The sequence below is a fragment of the Lepidochelys kempii genome, chromosome 7 (genome assembly GCF_965140285.1).
Source record: "Lepidochelys kempii isolate rLepKem1 chromosome 7, rLepKem1.hap1, whole genome shotgun sequence".
NCBI classification, from domain to species: Eukaryota; Metazoa; Chordata; order Testudines; family Cheloniidae; genus Lepidochelys; species Lepidochelys kempii.
In genome coordinates, this window is record NC_136386.1 from 57071797 (window position 1) to 57094289 (window position 22493).

Consider the following 22493-nt stretch of genomic DNA (forward strand, 5'->3'; position numbering starts at 1 on the left):
AACCAGAGTAAAGTGCTGTGATGCACTGTGCTCAGCCTGGCGCTGCAGGTTGGGGGCCTGTTAGGAATTGTGTGGTGCTTGCTGCACATCTGGGCCCATATCACTGCGAGTGATGCTAACAATGTGAGGGTACTTGCTGTACAGTTTGCTTTGCTGTTTGCCACTGATCCTATAGGTTGGGAGTGTATAAGACCACTACTTTCACTGCCAGCAGGCACTGTAAGCCATGAGTTGTAAACTAATAAAGATTAATCACTTTCAAAATAAAAGAGTTTTAGTCAGTTACAAAAACAGCACCTAACGAACAACCTGAAGAACTTAAAAGTGAATACGTTTTAATTTTAAAAAATTTAGGAACCTTACTAAATAAACAAGGGACAGGAACATCCATGTCCATTGTAGCTATACATAACATCAGCCGTGACTCTCTTGGGTTAGTGTATGTGAAGCTGTGGCTGTCCATGCTTTCCCCTGGGGTGGAGTGGTGCGGGGTAGGCGTGTGGGCCCTGAGGCCATGTGGAATGCTTGAGGGGTGGATTTAGGGAGGTGCTTTGCTGCAGTTCTCCACTGACTGCAATGGGAATCAATACTGGGATTGTTGGACTTGGCAGTCCACAAGAGTCTGCAACATCTGTGTTTGCTGCTGGAGAAGCCCCAGTATGTCCTGGTGCATCTCCCTCTTCTTTTCCTGGTGGTCCTTTCTCCTTTCCACGCATTCCTTCTCTTGGTTGCCTGCAACGTTCACCCTCCATGCTTCTCTTCAAGGCATGATGCAGCGCTGGCTTTCAGGATCTCACAGAACATCTCTTCCCACATCCTCTTTTTTTCTCCTCATCTGGATTGGTCATTCCATGGGTGTGGAGGGGGAAGTCCTCAAGGCCACCATGGCCCCAGATGCAGATAAAACACACAGAGGTGCCATTGCCAGTATAATAGGAAGGGAAAGCAAAACTTCTTGGACGTTTTAAGTGGGGGGGCGAGAGTGGCTTCCAGTCTACATGACCACTGGGCAGTGGAATTCGCAATTGTGACAAGAGCAGCCAGTATCGGGCATTGTGGGACAGTTGCTGGCGGACTGTTAGGGTCAACTCAAGCTGAATTGACATATGTACATCAATCATGGCTCAATGCCAGTTGGGGAGGTGGCATTACTATGTCAGCGTAACAATGCGCATACATCAGTGGGAGACCACTTGAAGTGGAGATCTGTGCACAATAAGGTCAATGCACAGCAGCTTTGGCACCTGGGAAAGAATGCCCAATTGTAACTCAGAGCCCTCCCCATCTAGTGTCCCATCACTGTCTGTGGAACATATTTGCTGCTAGCAGTCGCAAATCAGCTATGTGCCAGAGTAGCCAGTCCCCTCGTACCATTCCTTCCATAAACTTATCAAGCGCAGTCTTGAAGCCAGTTAGATTTTTTGCAGCCCACTGCTCCCCTTGGAAGGCTGTTTCAGAATTTTACTCCTCTGATGGTTAGAAACCTTTGTTTAATTTCATGCTGAAACTTGTTGATGGCCAGTTTATACCCATTTGTTTTTGGGTCCACCTTGGGTACTTAACTTAAATAACTCCTTTTCTGCTGTGGTATTTATCCAATTGATGTATTTTTAGAGAGCAATCAAACCTCCCCTCAGCCTTCGTTTGGTTAGGCTAAACAAGCCAGGCTCTTTGGGTCTCCTCTCATAAGGTAGGTTTTCCATTCCTCTGATTGTCCTTGTAGCCATTCTCTGCGCCTGTTCTAGTCTGAATTCATCTTTCTTAAACATGGCAATCCAGAACTCAGTATCAGAGGGGTAGCCGTGTGTGACGCTATTGACGCGAACTGTGGCCATATAGACCATTGTTGTAACCAAGGTCATATAGTGGCACCAAATCTTGTACAAGGGAGGTCAAGTGAGGTGTCTAAGAAGAGGTTATGATTTGCTGGTTATGACTGTACTGTCTGTATGCATGCATCATTTTTGTGTTTAGAGTTATAAGTATTGGCTCTATCCTGTATGTTTTTCAAATTTGTGCTATGCTTCTGGGCGACACCCCAGACAATTTGGCATCAGCACTGCCTAGCCTGCTTGATGGCCCATTAAGGACCATCAGCTATACAATTGACCCATTGAGAAAAGGCAGATACTTGACTCAGCAAGGCATGCAGGGACATGCCTATGGACAGAACTCTAAGGTTTTTCCATGCCATGTGCTGGGTGGCTTGTGGTTGGAACAAAGAAAGCACAAGCCATGGCAAAAGGGCTATAAAAGGTGGCATCATCATCTCCATTTTGTCTTCAATCCCGCTTCTAACCTCTGGAGGAACTTTGCTGCAATGAAGCTCTGAACAAAGAACTGAATGACCCATCCAAGCTGTGGATGTACTCCAGAGACTTGTTTTGAGCCTGCAGTTTATTCCATCACTGCTACAAGCCTGAACCAAGAACTTTGCCATTGTATGTAACTGATTCCATTTAACCAATTTTAGCTCTCATCTATATTTCTTTATTTTATGAATAAACCTTTAGATTTCAGATTCTAAAGAACTGACAACAGTTATTGTGATTTCTGGGTAAGATATGACTTGTATATTGACCTGGGTCTGGGGCTTGGTCCTTTGGGATCAGGAGAACCTTTTTTCTTTTACTGGGGTATTGGTTTTCATAACCATTCCTCCCCATAACGAGTGGCACTGGTGGTGATACTGGGAAACTGCAGTGTCTAAGGGAATTGCTTGTATGACTTATGGTTAGCCAGTGGGGTGAAACCAAAGTCCTCTCTGTTTGGCTGGTTTGGTGTGCCTTAATAGTAAAGGAAACCCAGCCTTGGGCTATAACCCTGCTCTAAGCAATTTGTCCTGAATTGATACTCTCAGTAGTGCCACACCAAAGGCAGCATCGTTACACCATGTTAGTCTGTATCCACAAAAACAATGAGGAGTCCAGTGGCACCTTAAAAACTAACAGATTTATTTGAGCATAAGCTTTTTTTAGGGTAAAAAACCCACGTGCATCTGAACAAATGGGGTTTATACCCACAAAAGCTTATGCTCAAATAAATCTGTTAGTCTTTAAGGTGCTGCCGGACTCCACGTTGTTTTAATACAGAACTACACACAGTATTCCAGGTGAGGTCTCACCATTGCCTTGTATAATAGTACTAACTCCTCCCTGTCTCTACTGGAAATACCTTGCCTGATGCGTCCTAGGACTGCATTAGCCTTTTTCACAGCCACATCACATTGATGGCTCATAGTCATCCTGTGATGAACCAATACACCCAGGTCTTTCTCCTCCTCTGTCATTTCCAACTGATAAATCCACAGCTTATAGCAAAAATTCTTGTTGTTAGTCCCAAAGTGCATGACCTAGCACTTTGCACTATTAAATTTCATCCTGTTTCTATTATTTCAGTTTTCAAAGTCATCCAGATCTTCGTGCATGATATTCCAGTCCTCCTCTGTACTGGCAATACCTCCCAACTTTGTGTCATCCGCAAATTTTATTACCACACTCCCATTTTTTGTGCCAAGGTCATTAATAAAAATTTTGACTAAGGTTTTCCCAAAGACTGATCTCTGAGTAACTCCACTAGTAACCTCCCTCCAGCCTACGGTGACCAGATGTCCCGATTTTATAGGGACAGTCCCAATATTCAGAAATATGTCTTATATAGTCACCTGTTATCCCACCACCCCAGTCCTGATTTTTCACATTTGCTATCTGGTCACCCTACTCCAGCTTGACATTTCACCTTTTGGTTTGATCCTTTGTAGTCTCCCTTTTAATCAGTTCCTTATAGAATCATAGAACTGGAAGGGACCTCGAGAGGTCATCTAGTCCAGTCCCCTGTTCTCAAGGCAGGACTAAGTATTATCTAGACCATCCCTGACAGGTGTTTGTCCAACCTGCTCTTAAAAATCCCCAATGATGGAGATTCCACAACTCCCTAGGCAATTTATTCCAGTGCTTAACCACTCTGACAGTTTGGAAGTTTTTCCTAATGTCCAATGTAAACTGCCCTTGCTGCAATTTAAGCCCACTGCTTCTTGTCCTGTCCTCGGAGGTTAAGAACAACAATTTTTCTCCCTCCTCGTTTTAACAATCTTTTATGCACTTGAAAGCTGTTATGTCCCCTCTCAGTCTTTTCTTCTCCAGACTAAACCAATTTTTTCAATCTTCCCTCATAGGTCATGTTTTCTAGATCTTTAATCATTTTTGTTGCTTTTCACTGGACTTTCTCCAATTTGTCCACATCTTTCCTCAAACTTGGTGCCCAGAACTGGACACAATACTCCAGTTGAGGCCTAATCAGCGTGGAGTAGAGCAGAAGAATTACTTTTTGTGTCTTGCTTACAATACTCCTGCTAATACATCCAAGAATGATGTTTGCTCTTTTTTTGCAACAGCGTTACACTGTTGACTCATATTTTGCTTGTGATCCACTATGACCCCCAGATCCCTTTTCACAGTACTCCTTCCTAGGCGATCATTTCCCATTTTGTATGTGTGCAACTGATTGTTCCTTCCTAAGTGGTGTACGTTGCATTTGTCCTTATTGAATTTCATCCTATTTACTTCAGACCATTTCTCCAGTTTGTCCAGATCATTTTGAATTTTAATCCTATCCTCCAAAGCACTTGCAATCCCTCCCAACTTGGTATCGTACACAAACTTTATAAATGTACTCTCTATGCCATTATCTAAATCATTGATGAAGATATTGAACAGAACTGGACCCAGAGCCAATCCCTGCGGGACCCCACTCATTATGCCCTTCCAGCATGATTGTGAACCACTGATAACTACTGTCTGGGAACAATTTTCCAACCAGTTATGCACCCACCTTATAGTAGCTCCATCTAGGTTGTATTTCCCTACTTTGTTTATGAGACGGTCATGCAAGACAGTATCAAAAGCCTTACTAAAGTCAAGATATACCACACCTCCCACTGCCCCCCATCCACAAGGCTTGTTACCCTGTCAAACAAAGCTAGCAGATTGGTTTAACACAATTTGTTCTTGACAAATCCATGCTGACTGTTATTTATCACATTATTTTCTAGGTGTTTGCAAATTGATTGCTTAATTATTTGCTCCACTATCTTTCCGGGTATAGAAGTTAAGCTGACTGGTCTGTAATTCCCCAGGTTATCCTTATTTCCATTTTTATAGATGGGCACTATATTTGCCCTATTCCAGACTTCTGGAATGTCTCCCGTCTTCCATGACTTTTCAAAGGTAATTGCTAGTGGCTCAGATATCTCCTCAGTCATCTCCTTGAATATTCTAGGATGCATTTCATCAGACCCTAGTGATTGGAAGACATCTAACTTGTCTAAGTAATTTTTGACTTGTTCTTTCCCTATTTTAGACTCTGATCCTACCTCATTTTCACTGGCATTTACTATGTTAGATGTCCAATGGCCACCAACCTTCTTGGTGAAAACCGAAACTAAGAAGTCAGTACTCACCTCTGCCATTTCCACATTTTCTGTTATTATCTTTCCCCCCTCTCACATCTCATATTAATCCTCATCTTCTCCAATTTAACTAAAAAATTCCCATGTGGAACTGTAGCAAATGCCTTACTAAAATCCAGGTATATTAGATCTACAGCATTTCCTTTGTCTAAAAAAATCAATTATCTTATCAAAAAAAGAGGTCAGGTTTGTATGGCACCATCTACCTTCAGTAAAACCATGTTGTATTTTATCCCACTTACCATTAACCTCTATGTCCTTAACAACTTTCTTTCAAAACTTTCAAAATTTGTTCCAAGACCTTGTGTACAATTGAGATCAAAGTAACAGGCCTGTAGTTTCCCAAATCACTTTTCTTTCAGTTTCTTAAAAATAAGTACTATATTAGCAATTCTCCAGTCCTAAGATATGACCCCTGAGTTTACAGAGTCATTAAAAATCCTTGCTATTGGGTTTGGAATCTCATGTGGCAGTGCCTTTAATATTCTTGGGTGGAATTTATCTGGGCCCCCTGATTTAGTCCCATTAAACTGTTTGAGTTTGACTTCCACCTTGGTTGTGGTAATTTCTACTTCCATATCTTCATTCCCATTAGCCAACCTGCCACTACCCCGAAGCTTTTCATTACCCGTATTAAAAATGGAAGCAAAGTAATTGTACAGATGGCTGGACCCAGGGCCAGATTAACTCTCCTGTGGGCCCGGGGCTATTAGATTTTGTGGGGCCCCTGAATACAAGTCTTTTTCCTAATTTAAAACAAAATTATCACAATTATGGCATCAAGGCTATTAATGCGATACTAAACTTGCCTTTTAATTAACATAAAGCTGTTCTGTTACATTTCAGTCTTAAAACATGTAGAATATAGTTAAGTTAATTCAAAATAGCCTATTTATCACCTTAGAACAGCTGTTATATTAGTTTCTTTCTGGGAGGCAGTTTGGGTGCAGGAGGGGGCACCAGACTGGGGCAGAGCATTGGGGTTCAGGAGAGGGTGAGGGGTGCGGGCTTTGGGAGGGAGTTTGGTGCAGGCGGGGATTCTGACCTTGGGCAGGGGATTGAGGTGCAGGAGGGGGTGCTAGCTGCAGGCTCCGGCTGGGAGGCGCTTACCACAGGCGTCTCCCAGCCGTCGGCACAGTGGGGCTCAGACAGGCCGCCTGCCTGCATGCCGTGGCCCCATGCTGCTCCCAGAAGCGGCCGGCTGCTGGCACATCTCTGCATGCCCCTGGAGGGAGAGGGACAGCGTGTCTCCATGTGCTGCCCGTGCCCGAAAGCGCCACCCCTGCAGCTCCCATTGACTGGCTTCTGGCCAATGGGAGCTGCAGGGATGGTGCTGGGGGTGAGGGCAGCATGCAGAGCCACCTCCCTCCCGCCCCCCGCCAGGGGCTGCAGAAACGTGCCAGTAGCCGGCTACTTCCAGGAGCAGCATGGGGCCACGGCATGCAGGCAGCCTTCCTGGGCTCTGCAGTGCTGGGGCCCCCCTTAGCCCGGGGCCCTGCGCTGAAGCCCCTAAAGCCTGTTAATCCGGACATGGCTGGACCACACCTAGATTATCTTCATTCTCTGCCCCCATCCCCCATCCTCAGAATTTAGCGGTCCCACTTCTTTTTTCATTGTTTTCCAATTATTATTATGGCCGAAAAAACCTTTTACTATTAGTTTTAATTCCCTTTGCAAGGTCCAACTCTGCTTAGCCTTTGGCAGTTCTCACTTTATCCCTACACTTTCTGACCTCCAAGAGGTAGCTTTCCTTGCTGATCCATCCTATCTTCCATTCCTTGTCGGCTTTCTGCTTTCTCTTAATCACCTGTTTGAGATGCTTCCTCATCCAGCTTGTTCTGGAGCCCTTTCCTACAAATTTTTTCCCCTTGGTTGGGTTGCAGGCTTCAGATAGTTTTTGTAACATTGACTTAAAGTAACTCCAAGCCTTCTCCACATTCAAATCCTTGAGTTCTTCAGTCCAATCCACTTCCCTAACTAATTGTCTTATGTTTTTAAAGTTAGCTCCTTTGAAATCAAGGGCCCTAGTTGCAGATCAATTTCTGTTTTTCCATCCCTTTAGTTTAAACTGAATTAGCTCATGATCACTAGAACCAAGGTTTTCCCCTACAACCAGTTGTTCCATGAGGTCCTCACTACCCCCCAATACCAAATCTAAATTGGCATCATGTTTTGTTCGTTCAGTGACTATTTGGTGAATGAATCTGCACCTCCCAGCTTGGTCCCAGACCTGGAATATGTATCACAAAAGTACATAAATATGTAAATATATAGAAGTGTTTAGGTGAGTTGGAAAATTAATGAGGAGCAACTTTATTAACACTGTGCTTAGTTTAACTTGCATGAATGAGCAGGAGAGGGAGAACTCTAGTTCGGTCCAATGCTACAGAAACTCTGCCTATCAAAGTAGGATATTGAGCCAAAAGCATTACATCATCACAATTTATTCTCATTGGCTGGTACACTGTTACCAACTCTTTGTCAATAAAGAAGCCTTAGAGCTGCCTAAAGAAGTTTCCATAGTTGTCAACCAAACCACAAATGAACTGAAAACATAGCCAGGTTCTGTTCCAACCTGAGCCCTTCTGAGAACACTACATGATTATTGTACATGGCTTTTTGAGTCAATTGTATGGTTATTTTTTGATACTACACATAATTTTGTTAAATCCAAGTTACATAAAAAAACTAGTAATTGATCTGTCTGTCTGAAGACAATGAGTTCATTTCTGTCACTGTGTAAATGAGTTCAGAATCAAAGACAATCAAATTAATGCACAGGTCTAAGGTATTGAGGTGACTTTTCACTATCTTTATCGAGGAAGAACACAAAGTTGGTATGATTTTGGTGCATTTGACATGAAGCTCGACTTGGGAGTTATATCAATATGTTTGGGGTCAACGACAGGTTTCAAGGTAAAGTTCTGCAAAATCGTTGTCAGTAGCAAAAAGAGCTCCATCCGAGCCAGACCCTCTCCCACGCAAATCCGCTTCCCTGCAATGAAAAAGGAATTTTGAGTTGATGCTGGAGATCTTTCTTTGTAGCACATATTAAATATGGTTATTAAGGAAGCAAAACCTCAGGATTAAAGTTAGATGCACAGAGTGATTCAGGGCAAGTGCATGGAGGATAATGGTTGTCTCTCAGAGTTCAGTAAGGTATGAAAGTGTACGTGGGTTTAAGAAGCTGCTCACAGATAATCTGAGGAATTGAGTTCCTTATATTGCCATTTTAAAGGCAGTTGGGGGTGAAGGGTGGGAAGATGTGGGGTTTGAGGAATAGATTATCCACTTTCCAAATGAGCTAAACAGTTTTCTGGGGGAGTGACATGGTGGTGACTGAGTAGAAGGAGAGAAGTAACAAGTAGAGAGGTGTGGGTGTCCTGAATAGCAGGGTGGAGGAAGAAGGCTGAAAGGCACTGTTAACAGAGTGGCAGGGAGGCTCAGTAGCTTAGATTCAAGTAGAGAAGTTAAGTAGTCCCTTGATGACATCAAGAAGGCTGAGGTATTTAATGCACCTTCTGCTTCTGTCTTCACTGGAAAGGTGAATGGTGACCACATACTCAACACAATTAATATTAACAACAAGGGGAAAGAAACACACTCCAAAATAGGGAGAGAACAGGTTAAAGAATATTTAGATAAGTTGGACATATTCAAGTCAGCAGGGGCCAATGAATTTTAGGAACTAGCTGAAGCAATCTCAGAATGGTTAGCAATTATCTTTGAGAGCTCATGGAGGATGGCTTAGGTCCCAGAAGACTGGAAATGGAAAAACATAGTACCTAGCTTTAACAAGGGGAACAAAGAGGACCTGGGGAATTGTCGACCAGTCAGCCTGGAAAGATACTGGAACAAATTATTAAACAATCAATTGGTAAGTACCTAGAAGATAATAGGGTTATGAGGAATAGCCAGCATGGATTTGTCAAGAGCAAATCATGCCAAACCATCCTGATTTCCTTCTTTAACAGGGTTACTGACATAGAGAACAGAGGGGAAGCAGTAGATGTGATATATCTTGGTTTTAATATGGCTTTTGTCACAGACCCACATGACATTCTCATAAGCGAACTAGGGAAATGGTGTCAAGATGAAATTACTATAAGGTGGGTTCACAACTGGTTTAAAAAAAAACGTATTCAGAGAGTAGCTATCAATGGTTTGCTTTCAGACTGCGAGGGTGTATATAATGGGGTCCTGGAAGGTCCTTTCTTGTGTCCAGTACTAATCAATATTTTCATTAATAACTTGGATGATGGATTGGAGAATATGCTTATAATATATGGACATTTATAATGCACAACTATAAAATGGGGAATAGCTGGCTAAGCAGTAGTACTGCTGAAAAGCATCCAGGGGAGTTACAGTGGATCACAAATTGCATATAAGTCAACCATGGGATGCAGTTGCAAAAAAGGCTAATAACATTCTGGTGTGTATTATCAGGAGTGTCATATATAAGACAGGGAGGTAATTATCCCACTCTGCTCAGCACTGGTGAGGTCTCAGCTGAAGTACCCTGTCCAGTTCTGGGCACCATGCTTTAGGAAAGATGTGGATAAATTAGAGAGAGTCCTGAAGAGAGCAACAAAAATGATCAAAGGTTTAGAAAACCTGACCGCTGAGGAAACTAACAAAACTGGGCATGTTTAGTCTTGAGAAAGACAATTGATGGGGGACCCGATAATAGTTTTCAAATATGTGAAGGGCTGTCATAAAGAGGACAGGAATCAATTGTTCTCCTTGTCCACTGAAGGTACGACAAGAAGTAATGGGCTTAATCTGCAGCATGGGAGATTTAGTTTAGAAATTAGGAAAACTTTTTTAACTATACAGGGAGGTTGTGGAATCCCCATCACTGGAGGGTTTTAAGAACAGGCTGGACAAACATCTGTCACAGATGGTCTAGATTTATGTGGTCCTGCATCAGCTCAGGGGGCTGGACTTGATGACCTGTCAAGGTCCCTTCCAACCCTGCATTTCTAGGATATCTCTCCAGATGATTATGCAGTTGGCTTTGTCTTACCATACATTTGGTACTCTATTCAGTTTTAGTGTTGTCTGGCCATTATATCAGGGATTAATTTATACCAGACAGACACCGCACAAGCTAGACATGATGTTGCCAGGCAGAGTGAAGAGAAGGAAGGGAGTGCGTAGTTAGTCAAAAAATTGACTTCAGACAACGAGCAGGAAGTGACACTCTTTAAAGACTGACAAATTTATTTGAGCATAAGCTTTCGTGAGCTACAACCTCACTTCATCGGATGCATCCAATGAAGTGAGCTGTAGCTCACAAAAGCTTATGCTCAAATAAATTTGTCAGTCTCTAAAGGTGCCACAAGTACTCCTTTTCTTTTTGCGGATACAGACTAACACGGCTGCTACTCTAAAACCTGTCTTTAAAGACTGATAGATGCTTTGCTAGCGTGAGAGACTCTGCTTCATAGGCCACCTGAAAACACTATGCACTAAACAGTCTGAGAGCCACTAGGAAGTTCAAGGCAAAGCCAGAAGACAGTCTGGGATCTGAAATAAAAATGGCTTAATTTACCTGCAGAAAAAGGCATGAAGAAGTCACTCTTCTTAAAGGCACCATTTTCGTCCAAGAAATGTCCTGGGTTAAATTGCTCTGGGTTTGGAAATTCCCTGCTGTCATACAGAACTGACTTCAGTGAAGGAAATACCGTGGTGCCCTGAATTAGCAAATGCAGAAGAAAAGAGTTAAAGTGGATACTATCCAAAAGAGAGAAGCCTCCAGAATTCACGGAGGTGGACTGTGGGATCCGTCTTTGTTTTTCTTCATTTCCTTGCATCCCCTGAATGTCATGCTTTCAACCAGAAACAGAAATATTAAAATTTCACGAGCACAGCTAATTCCACTGAACTGCAGTCCAGCCTTTGTACTACTCATTGGCAGAGCTAGGATACACTGAGTGACTTTAGGCAAGTCACTTTTGGTGTCAGAGCCCTTGTTGCTCCCCTCTGTAAAATGGGGATAGCAATACTACTTCCTCTTGGTAAAGTGCTTTGAGATACAGGAGATAAGTATTATTATTCAGCATATCAGACCCAGCAAAATACCGCTGCCAGTGAGAGAGAAGCTATATCAAAGACATTTTTTGGGGAGGTTCTATGGCCTGTGTTATACAGGTCAGAGTAGATCATCACAATTGTCCTCCTGGCCTTTTATCTTTGTCCATTAGTATCTTTGGAGGATGTTAAGCAGAAGCTACTGAAGTTAGATATTTTGAAATCAGCAGGTCCAGGTAACTTGCATTCAAGAGTTTTAAAAGAGCTGGCCAAGGAGCTTGCTGGACCATTAATGTTGATTTTCAATAAGTCTTGGAGAAGTGGGTAAGTTCCAGAAGACTGGAAGAAAGCTAATGCTGTGCCAATTTTTAAAAAAGGTCAATGGGATGAGCTGGTTAATCACTGGCATATCAGCCTGACATCGAACCCAGGCAAGATAATGGAGCTGATGTTATGGGACTAGATTAATAAAGAACTAAAGGAGGATAGTGCAATTAATGCAAATCAACATGGGGTTATGGACAATAGACTGTCAAACTAACTTGATATCCTTTTTTGATGAGATTACAAAGGTGGTTGATAGGGGTAGTAGTGACGACATAATACACTTAGGCTTCTATAAGGTATGACTTGGTATTGCATGATATTTTGATTAAAAACCAGAACAATATTAAATTAATATGGCACATATTAAATGGATTAAAAACTGGTTAACTGATAGATCTCAAAATTTAATTGTAAATAGGAAATTGTCACTGAGCGGGTCTGTTTTCAGTGGGGTCCTGCAGGGACTGGTTCTTGGCCCTATTGTATTTCACATTTTTAACAATGACATGGAAGAAAACAGAAAACCACCACTGATAAAGTTTTCAGAGGACACAAAACTTGGGGGAGTGGCAAATACTGAAGAGGACAGGTCACTGATTCAGAGCAATCTAGCTTGCTTGGTAGAATGGGCGCAAGTAAACAATATGCATTTTAATACAATTAAATGTAAATGTACATCTCTGGGAACAAAGAAGATGGGCCATACTTACAGTATGCGGCTTCTAGCCTAGTAAAATAATCACTTTTCAAAAGATTTGGGCGTTGTGGTGGATAATTAGCTGAACATGATCTCCTAGTGTAATGCTGTGGCCAAATAAGCTAACGCTATCCTGGGATGCAAAACAGGGGAATCTCGAGTAGGAGTAGCGAGGTTATTTTACTTCTGTATTTGGCACTGGTGAGATCCCTGCCAGAATACTGTGTCCAATTCTGGTGCCCAGAGCTCAAATGATTAAAGAATTAGAAAACATGCCTTATGGTGATACGCTCAAAGAGCTCAATATATTTAGTTTAATGAAGAGAAGGTCAAGGAGTGACTTGATAATGGTCCCTAAGTATCTATAAGTGCATGGGGAACAAATATTTAATAATGGGCTCCTCAATCTAACAGAGAGATGTAACATGGTCCAGTGGCTGGAAGCTGAAGCTGGACAATTTCAGACTAGAAATAAGGTGGAAGTTTTTAACGGTTAGAGTAATTACCCGTCGGAACAATCTACCAAGGGTCGTGGTGGATTCTCCATCACTGACAATTTTTTAAAATCAAGATTGGATGTTTTTCTAAAAGATCTGTTCTTGGACAAGTTCCATGGCACGTGTTATATAGGACATCAAACTAAACAATCACAATGGTCCTGTCTAGCATAAGAATCTATTAGTCTATTTAATATAAATCCAAGTCTATTTTTCATTATTTAGTAAACAAAAACCAAGAATTAACTGTGTAAGTTTGGCTCACTATTAAAAATACTTTAACCTTGAAGTATAGTTTTTGTTTTGTTTCATATTTGTATTTATTGGCTTGCATTCCGTTCCAGAAATAAGCAAAGGTTGGGAGGGCTCTCATACTTTTTAAACTTTCCTATGTTGTTTTGTTTGTGAACTAACTGTACCAAGAAATTTCCCCAGAAACAAAATCCCTTCAGCCTCAAAAGAAAAAAATGGTTCTGCATATTAGCTAAATGCCACAGCTAGGATCTGGAAACCCTGTCCTGGAAGAAAAGTCCAGCCTGCAGATTGCAAACTGCTGTTCTGCTTCATGCAGAGGCTTGGAGGGATTCAATAATTGGTAAAAGAGCAAAAAAACAAAACAAAAAACCATCACACAAAATCTAGTTGAAGCATTTCTATTGTGAATAATTCAAAATTAAAAGGTGAAAAAGGTAAAAGAACCCAACCTTTCACAGACACTGACCTTGGGAATAAGGTACTGTTTGAGATGAACATCTCTAGTCACAGCACGTGGAACACCTAACGGGGCAAAAGTGAAGAACCTCTGGATTTCATGTACCACAGCATCTGTGTAGGGCATCTGGCTTCGATCCGCCATGCAGGGGCTTCGACTTTGGCCAATCACACGGTCAATCTCTTCATGAACTTTCTCTGTCATCAGATTAATGAGGCTTAACAATAATGGTAAAGGAGGATTTCCATAGATTTGCCACCATTGTATCACACTGTCTGCAATTTGGGATTATAACAAACCTGGTCAATTTGGGGTTACAGAAACTACACTGATCTGGATTGAGAGAGGAATTCAATCACAATGGCCTATTTAGCCTTTGGCCCCTTTGCTCAGACTGTCAATACGGGGACAAGTAATGCCCGTTATAATGGTGCTTTTTGAATGAGAATGTGTGCCTGCAGGGAACTGGAGTATGAAACCGTCGTCCCCCACCCAACACATCTTCAACCCACTTCACATAAACTAATGAACCATCACCATGTTACAATAACATGGGTCACTGCCAGGCCAGGCGCTTCTGGTGACTGAAGGGGAGATGCTCTGTATCCATTTACTGGTCATGTATTCCTCATGTACCCCTAGGACCTAACATTTTGTGTGTGCAGGGAGGGGAGACTGCTACCTTCTATTTCTGGATATTTCAGAAGAATCAGGAGTCCATATTTCAGAGTGATGCTGGTTGTCCCTGTTCCAGCGATAAATAATTCTACTGTGCTTCGTATCAAACTTTCCACATTAAATTCTGACTGGACATTCTTATGCTCCTGAAAAAAGATTTGGTGAAGATCTTTGATTATTGATGGTAAAACTGTAGGATATATTCAGATATATATTCTTCTACCCAACAGGTGACCCACCTCTGATCATTATAAAAATCCCACAAAAATGGCCCATAGCACCTGACATTACAGCTGTATTACTGTGGTGCATTGGGTCTTTTCTGTGCAATAAGGTGATTTTTTTTCTTTATATGAAGGAGGAGAGAAGAGTTTGACCATTATAATGTATATTCCGTGGGCAGAGACCATGTCTCCCCTTTGGGCCTTCTCCAAAGCCCTGTCCTCTGTTATTGCTTAACAAATTAATCCCCATGATACATATAACCCATTCTACAAGAAAGGGGAAGTGCTTCTGCCTTCACATACCTCTTCCATTTTGATGAGGAAAGCATCAATAAAGTCTTGAGGGCAGTTGGGATCCAGAGACTCTTTGTGCATCTTCACTCTCTCCAGAACAAATCTTCTGAACTCCTGAGCATTTTTAAATAACCCCTGGTGAGGACCAGGGATGTAATCCATAAAAGTCGGGAAAAAAACATACAGCTATAAAGGATGAAAGAAAAACACAGCTTGATATATCTGGACACAACAGATAATCATCGTGTTCACTCAAACGATTCAAGTACAGCAGAACAATACAATATTTCTGTGGCACCTTCTTATGAAAATGGATTCAACAGATCGTTGCGAACTCCACTAAGTCAGGCTATCGAACATACATAAATTCCTCACAAAAACAGCAGTGACATTCAGTTATATCAGCTAAGGTACATTCCATTTTTCCCCACATAAAACCACCCCCAGAATACACATCCTTTTACTAAAAAACAAAACAAACAAAAAAAACCACTCAAGTGTCCAATCTTAGCTCTGACCACAGATTTTCTTAAGCAGCAATAAACAATTATAGTCTTTAAAAGGAAAATATACTTTAGACTTCCTGAGGTGGCAGTAAATGGGTCAAATTCTCTCTTGTGGTGTAACTCCCTTTATTTTGACTGAGTTATGCCAACAAACAGTTTGGCCCTTCATTGTGCAATTAGCGAGATTTTCAGGAATGGGAATGTGTCTGGTGGTTGGCTGTGAGCTGGAAGTGAAAGAAAGTTTGCTTTGGAGGTGAGAAATATGATCACATTCACTATCATGTTGCTTATGGGATAAGGCATGTGATGTGATTGGTGTGGATGTCAACATTTTAACTGGCAACTTTCTTGATTTTTTACCAATAATGTTGATAGTGAATATCCTTAATCAAACTTAATTCTGAGCTAATGAAGTGTTTTGTCTGGGAATTTAAACAAGACTTAGAAACAAGTTTGAGGCTGGGTTTGGTTGTAGCTGCAGCCTAATGAAGAGAATAAGACCATTATGGGAATCTGAAATAACACTTGTTTAAGGAAAATTAATAGTTAAAGAAATAAATCTCTGTTCCCTCCCTCAATACAAACGAGGAGAATAAAATAAACCCCTGAACATACCGCTGTCCAGGGAGAGCGCTGGAGCTTGTCATTTTCTTGTACAAGACTAATTAAAGTAACAAACTTCTTATCTTCATAGTCAAACCAGTCCCCAAAGATGATGGAGCAGATAACGTTGGAGACGGCATGAGTAAGGAAGAGGGTGGGGTCAAAGGGCTGCCCTGGAGCAAAACAAAACTAAAAAGAATCAGTTTTAATTCAGTGTCTTCACCCTTAGCATCAGAGTCCCTGGCAACACGGGGACGTTGTGGATCTCCCACCCTAGGGCAAGGTGGGGCTGACAGCAATATTCCCTGGGGAGGGTGGGTTAGGGCTGCCCCAATCTCCACTCTTACCTCTCACATGCTAAATTAAACAACCACCACTTTTTCTGCTGGCAATCAGTTTTCACTCTGCTCTGCACCATGGCAAACTCTGGTCTGACCAGGGGCCACCAGTCCCTCTCTGAGTGATACCTGCCTGTCTGACTTGGGGCCCATTTCACAGAAAGGATCCCAGCCCTTGGGACCAGGTGGTGGGGAAGCAGCAGTATGGACCTGACCCCGACCCTGGATCCTGGACCCCTGCCACACAGGGCCTGCCGGCTGCCTGCCCCTGACCCCAAAGGGCTGGCCAGCCGCCCCGACCCTGGACCCTCGCCGCATGGCTGCTTCAGACTCCAGAGCTTGTAGGGCCAGGCGGCTTCCCCTGACCCTGCTGGGCCACCTGGGATCCCTGGACCCCCAAAACTCGTGCCGGCAGCCCAGACCCCTTCACTGGGCGGGCAGCCAGGAACTCAGGGGACCTGGCATGTGGGCCAACCTTTAGCAGACAGCTGAGCTGGGCTGCAGCTGTGTGCTAATTGGGCCGAATGTGGCCCGTGCACCACAGGTTGAGAACTGCTACTATAGAATGAAGGTGCCAAACATGTATCAGATATCTAGCCGAGAAAAAAATGAGAAGAAGCAAACTGTAGGCCTGGGGGTCTTCTTAACCCAGCATACTGGAATTAACTCGCTCTAATATGGCTCACTGTGTTCGTGTCTATGCACTCTAGACAAATATCTTCCATTTGCTCATTGATCACAGATCAGAGGGGAGAAAAGGGGAGAAAGAAACAGCCAGAAATGGTCCTCTCTGGAAAGTTGCACACATCCTTTCCCATTACATTAACGCAGGTTATTATATGTGCAGTTAATGGCTTGAGTTACAAGACGTTTGAACCAAACAATTAATATAATGAAAAACAGAAAGACAAGAGTCTTTGACTCCTCAATTTCCAATGGACATGAAACAATCCCCACCATGTGTGTTTCTGAGTCTTTCCACTAGAAAACGGGTTTCCTCCTGGATACGCTCCTCAATGCTTTTCTTCCCCATCCCAAAATTTCTCAGATTAGTGAGGGCAAATCGGCGAAGCTGCTTCCACTGCTCCCCATTGCTGAAAACAATTCCTGGAAAAGGGAAGAGAACAGGAATGAAAGGAGAGAGGGTCAGACTCAGTTTGCCGATTTGAAAAAATACCCAAACATTGATGACTCAACTTCAACTTAACCGATATTGTGCCTGTTTTCTACTAAGGAGACGACATTACTGCTACATTGCAATTACTGTTCGCAGTATTGCTGTTGCCATGTCGGACCCCGGACATGACGTAGACAAGGTAGGTGAGGTAATATCTTTTATTGGATCAACTTATGTTGGTGGAAGGACAAGCTTTTGAGCTGCACCGAGCTCTTCCTCAGGTCTGCAGCAGTTAATTGTTGTGTCCAAGCTAAAAACATGATGGGACAGACTGCAAAAGAGGTTCACTCTTAAAGAAACACTGTTTTTATGGCCCATTACAATAGTTATAAGATACCCTGCTGACTACTAACCCTTCATTATCCCACCACTGCGGAGGTGTTAATTGGCCATTATAGGCCACTTCATTTTCAGTGGTTTCCCACAATGTGCCCAAGTTACAAGCCTTTGAAAAAAATCATATTTCACACATGCTTAATAGAGACTTCTTAGAATTTAGCAGCTAAAATCTCCAAAGGTTCGGTCTTTACTGGGCATGCACCAGCACCTCACAGATCCTGGTGCCTGTTCACGTGTGAGATAACAAGCTACTGCTGCTATCAGTTATTCCATTAACTCATTAACACTAACTGTCTGTGCAGTTGCATAGGGAATCTTAATTCTAGCAATTCCTAACTTCTAGTGCTTGACTTTACAACCTCAATAACGTTCCTTTCAAGTGTTTTTTTTTCTGTGTAATCAAGTAAATATACTGAAGGTTGTTTTCACAGTCACTGTGATTGTAATGTAAATATATTTCACTTAATGCGGAAACAAGATAAAAGACTTCCTGAAAAGGACTTCTTGGTGCTTCCATATTTATTAATTCCTTACTACTAAAGAACCTTAAAAACTGAGACACCCAAGTAAAACAATAATACAAATAATCCTTCACTGCTTATGGGCTAAAAGAAAAGGAGTACTTGTGGCACCTTAGAGACTAACCAATTTATTTGAGCATAACCTTTCATGAGCCAGAGCTCACTTCATCAGATGCATACTGTGGAAAGTGTAGAAGATCTTTTTATACACACAAAGCATGAAAAAATACCTCCCCCCACCCCACTCTCCTGCTGGTAATAGCTTATCTAAAGTGATCACTCTCCTTACAATGTGTATGATCATCAAGGTGGGCCATTTCCAGCACAAATGGGCTATACCTATACTTGTGAGGACAGGGGAGGAAGAGGATAGAAATTCATGGTTTGTTCTGACCCTCTTTGCCTCTCCAGTCCTGCTTTCCTGGCTGTATTCTGGACCTTGTAAGGTAGATTGGCCTGGCTGTTACCTGTCATAAACCTGTAGTGACATGCTCGGAACCATCCATGTCAGTGAACCAGTGATGTTACCCAGTGTTTTCAGAACCCAAAACTGTGGTAACTTAACTGTTTCACTCCAGGCAGCGTCAGGAATAAATCAATGAGAACACAGCAATTCCATCTGATAAATTATTGATATAAGCGTGCTTTTATCTAAATCTATGATTTATTAGATATTAAGCACACACAGACATAAGCAATAGGTTTGGAACATCCCAGATATAGTTACCCACAATCTGAGATGATTTTGAGTAATCACCAGTCGGACTTCCAGGGGCCCTCTTTCTGTCTGGCAGATAGGGAGTTTAGATATCAGCTCCTTTCCCAAAGAAAAGCTCCCTCAGACTGCTCCGAGGTATTTACTTTTACCTAATCTTTTATAGCTAACTTTAACAAAGCACATAAACTATAGTGACTCCTAGTGGGTCAGCATAATAATCTCTACTGGGTCCTCAATTCTCCTACTTTCAACAAACCACTCATTAGCTCAAAACATTTCTGGTATTTCTAGCCATAACAACAACATGTTAGGGGCACCTAAAAACCAAGGTCGCTATTCACTCACTTTCCTCCATAACTTTCTATCCCATCCTCCCATTCTGATTAATAAACTGCAAGTGTGCAGCTGTCTGACCTTGTCTCACAAAGGCCTAAGACTATTCCTAGCTATGTGATACTTGGTTTTCAGCTGGCAGTGGCTGAACGTACATTATGGCTGACTGCTGTACTGTCAAGTTCTGGGGTACACGCATGAATGTCGAATTCTGGGGCAACAGTGGCACAATAGGGAATGGGCTGTTTCCTGAAACCAAGACTATTTATCCAATTTTTACTACTCTATGAATGAAACTTCAGCTGTTTCCCTTTTGTCTTTGCAGTTGTGTTCTCCTCTATATGCTGACGTTACTTGAAATGTACCTCTTCCCTTGGAGATTCTTTCAAATATTGGCATACTTCCTCTTCCACTGAACTCGTCCCCGAGACCAATCAGAGCTTCCTTCACAATCTCATATCCATACAGCACCACAACGCGTACTGAGCCAAAGTATATTGTGAAAATTGGGCCATATTTTGCACTGAGCTGTGAATGTTTAACACAAAAGACCAGTAACATATTTTGAACTTAGATCCACTTAATTACAAATAAGAATGTGTGTAGATCAAATTACAAACTGATGAAAGTGCTCTCATGCCACTGAGCTAAACTGCTCACCGTGCAGACTTGGCCATTTCAGCCCAGATCCTCCAAGGTACAGTGTTTAGGAGCCTAACTCCATTGATTTCTATGAGAGTTAGACTCCTACATATCTTAGAGGATCTGGGACTTCCTGATCTTTCAGTGCTTCACTTTATCTTAATACATTTTTGACATTTTTTCCTATAGATGTGTTTGTGCCTTTCAAAGATAATTCTATATGTGTTATACAATTACCTCATTATAAGAGCAGACTACATTAATATGGGGCCTTTAAATGGTGATCTTGAGTGCTATGTAAAAATGACACTTCTAACACCACAGAAATGCTGCCTGCGTTTATTCAGTCATGTCAGCTGATTTTATAATGACAGGACAGAGTTTCCCTTCGTTTTACTCTTGTCAGCCCTGCAGAGCCAAGGACAGAGAAAAGTAAGATTCTGTTTCCCGTTAACATCACCAGCAGAATTACTGTTCAATTTCCAGTTGATTACACCTCTGCAAATAAATGGACAAACACATCTGTATCTCAGGGCATGATGAGAAGAGAATGAAGGTGAACAGCTGTGACTGGGGGCAACATTTGTCCTGTATCACCCTCATTATTTGTGATGGTTTGCGAGAAGGAAAGAATCCAACCTGTCTGTCCAATCCCAGGTTGTGCTTGCTGAGCTGGCTAAAATGCCAGAACATGCAACACCACAACGTCATTTCTTCAAAGCTGACCTGCAGTTTCTGCCTTACCATCGTTTTGTGATGTAGGCAAATATCATGAGAGCAATTTTACAGATGGGGAAATTAAGGCAGAGAGAGATTAAGCATGGTGCCCAAAAGCACACCTGGAGTCTGTAGCAGAGGTAGGAACAGAACCCAAGGCACCTGACTGCCAGTTCCTTACATAACACAGTAGACCCCACCCTGCTATAATTTGTACCCATCACAGGCAGCTACAGGGGGCACTCTGGATCACTTGTGAATAAGACCCCCCTAAGAAGACCCGTATATTATCCTGAACAGTTTACATCTAGCATCCACAATTGATTGTTTAGTGAAAAAAATAAGTCAGAAATTTGAGATGAGTGACATGGAATTGCCACCATGCTCGGCTTGTGCCAGGCTCTGCTTAATGTCCACCTAAAACCCAATAACTGATACCAAGAAAACACCCTTACCTCCTCCACATGTTTGGGCAAATTCCTCATATTCAGCTGCAGCGTGTTCCCTATGATGGGAAAAGCTACAGGCCCAGGAGGCAGCCTCCCGCTTCCAGACACCTTTCTCCATGCCAAAAGGAAAAGAAGCGAAGGGATACAAATCACCAGGAAAACAGCTGTTGCTTCCAGAGGTTCCATTGCAGAGTGCAGCAGTTATTCTGGATTCTGGCAGGATAAAAGAAAGGAAAAGTAGATCCTCGCTTTTTATATTGTATACAGCAAAAGTGGGTGCAAGCAATTAGCCAAAAGGAGTTGTCAATTCCTCTGAATTAACAAGATAACCTCTGGACTAACAAAGGTGACCGGAGTCGTCATACTAGGAATGAACTCCTTTGAATTTTATGAATATATCATCTCCATTTGCTCATGTGGTCACTGACCGAGCATGAAAATTAATCATAAACTGAATCTCTGTAAAACTGCCCAAACCATCCTGAAATCCTCTTTTCTCCCCACTCATGTGGTTAATGTTTCTCATCGCCTTGGTGCCAGCTGGATCATTATACACATATAATGATCATTCCTTTTCATGCTGCTCTCTCGTATGGATCGATGAGCAGCAGACACTTAAGAAAAACACCAAGCTGAATGTTTGATAAAAATTCAAACCAAATCCTGAACCTTTTTGAATATTTCATAAAGTTTGATTAACCTTTAAAAGATGTTGTGACAGTCCTGCTCCTCTTATATTGAACCTGTACAACTCTTGGTTTCAAACTGAAACATTAAGACTCTGAGATGCAAGACTTGACATGACCTGGAAGTCAATGGAAATATTCCCATTTATTTCAGTGGGATTTGGATCAGGGTCCTGGAGAAATTAATGAAACAGGATGTGAAGGGACCAACTCCTCAGGTCAGCGTGGAGCTTAAAAGAAAACCAGTGGTTTCAAAGTTTGGAAATGCAGAACTAACATTGAGTCATAGATTTTAAGGCAGAAGAATCTAGATCCTGTAGTCTGATGTCCTGTATAGAACAGGCCATTCACCCAGTGAACAATGTTTTGAGCCCAATAACTTACGCTTGACAACCAGATCTTCCAGAAAGCAGGGGTGCTGGAACAATGTTTATAGTGGGTGGGAGGGCTGAGAACCATTGAACCAAACTGTAAATCCTGTATATAATGGAAACCACCTCAAGTCATGGGGTACTGCAGCATCCTCCGCACC

At 42.2% G+C, this 22493-nt stretch overlaps 1 protein-coding gene across 4 annotated transcripts; it reads right to left on the minus strand.

The window, feature by feature from the left end:
• Positions 1-7895: 7895 nt before the first annotated feature.
• LOC140914639 (cytochrome P450 2H2) lies at positions 7896-21656 on the minus strand. 4 transcript variants are annotated; one of them, XM_073352989.2, is made up of 9 exons: positions 21282-21655; positions 19833-19995; positions 17337-17486; positions 16054-16214; positions 14942-15118; positions 14419-14560; positions 13746-13933; positions 11025-11166; positions 7896-8462 (listed from the first exon to the last, which is right to left on the minus strand). In XM_073352989.2, exons 1-9 carry the CDS (start codon positions 21459-21461, stop codon positions 8281-8283), a joined length of 1485 nt encoding a protein of 494 aa, XP_073209090.2. In that variant the 5' UTR covers positions 21462-21655; the 3' UTR covers positions 7896-8280. The 4 variants fall into 4 exon arrangements, with proteins under 4 accessions (XP_073209090.2, XP_073209089.2, XP_073209091.2 ...); XM_073352988.2 differs by having other exon boundaries at positions 13746-14011; XM_073352990.2 differs by lacking the exon at positions 19833-19995 and having other exon boundaries at positions 13746-14011.
• Between the last annotated feature and the right edge of the window lie 837 nt (positions 21657-22493).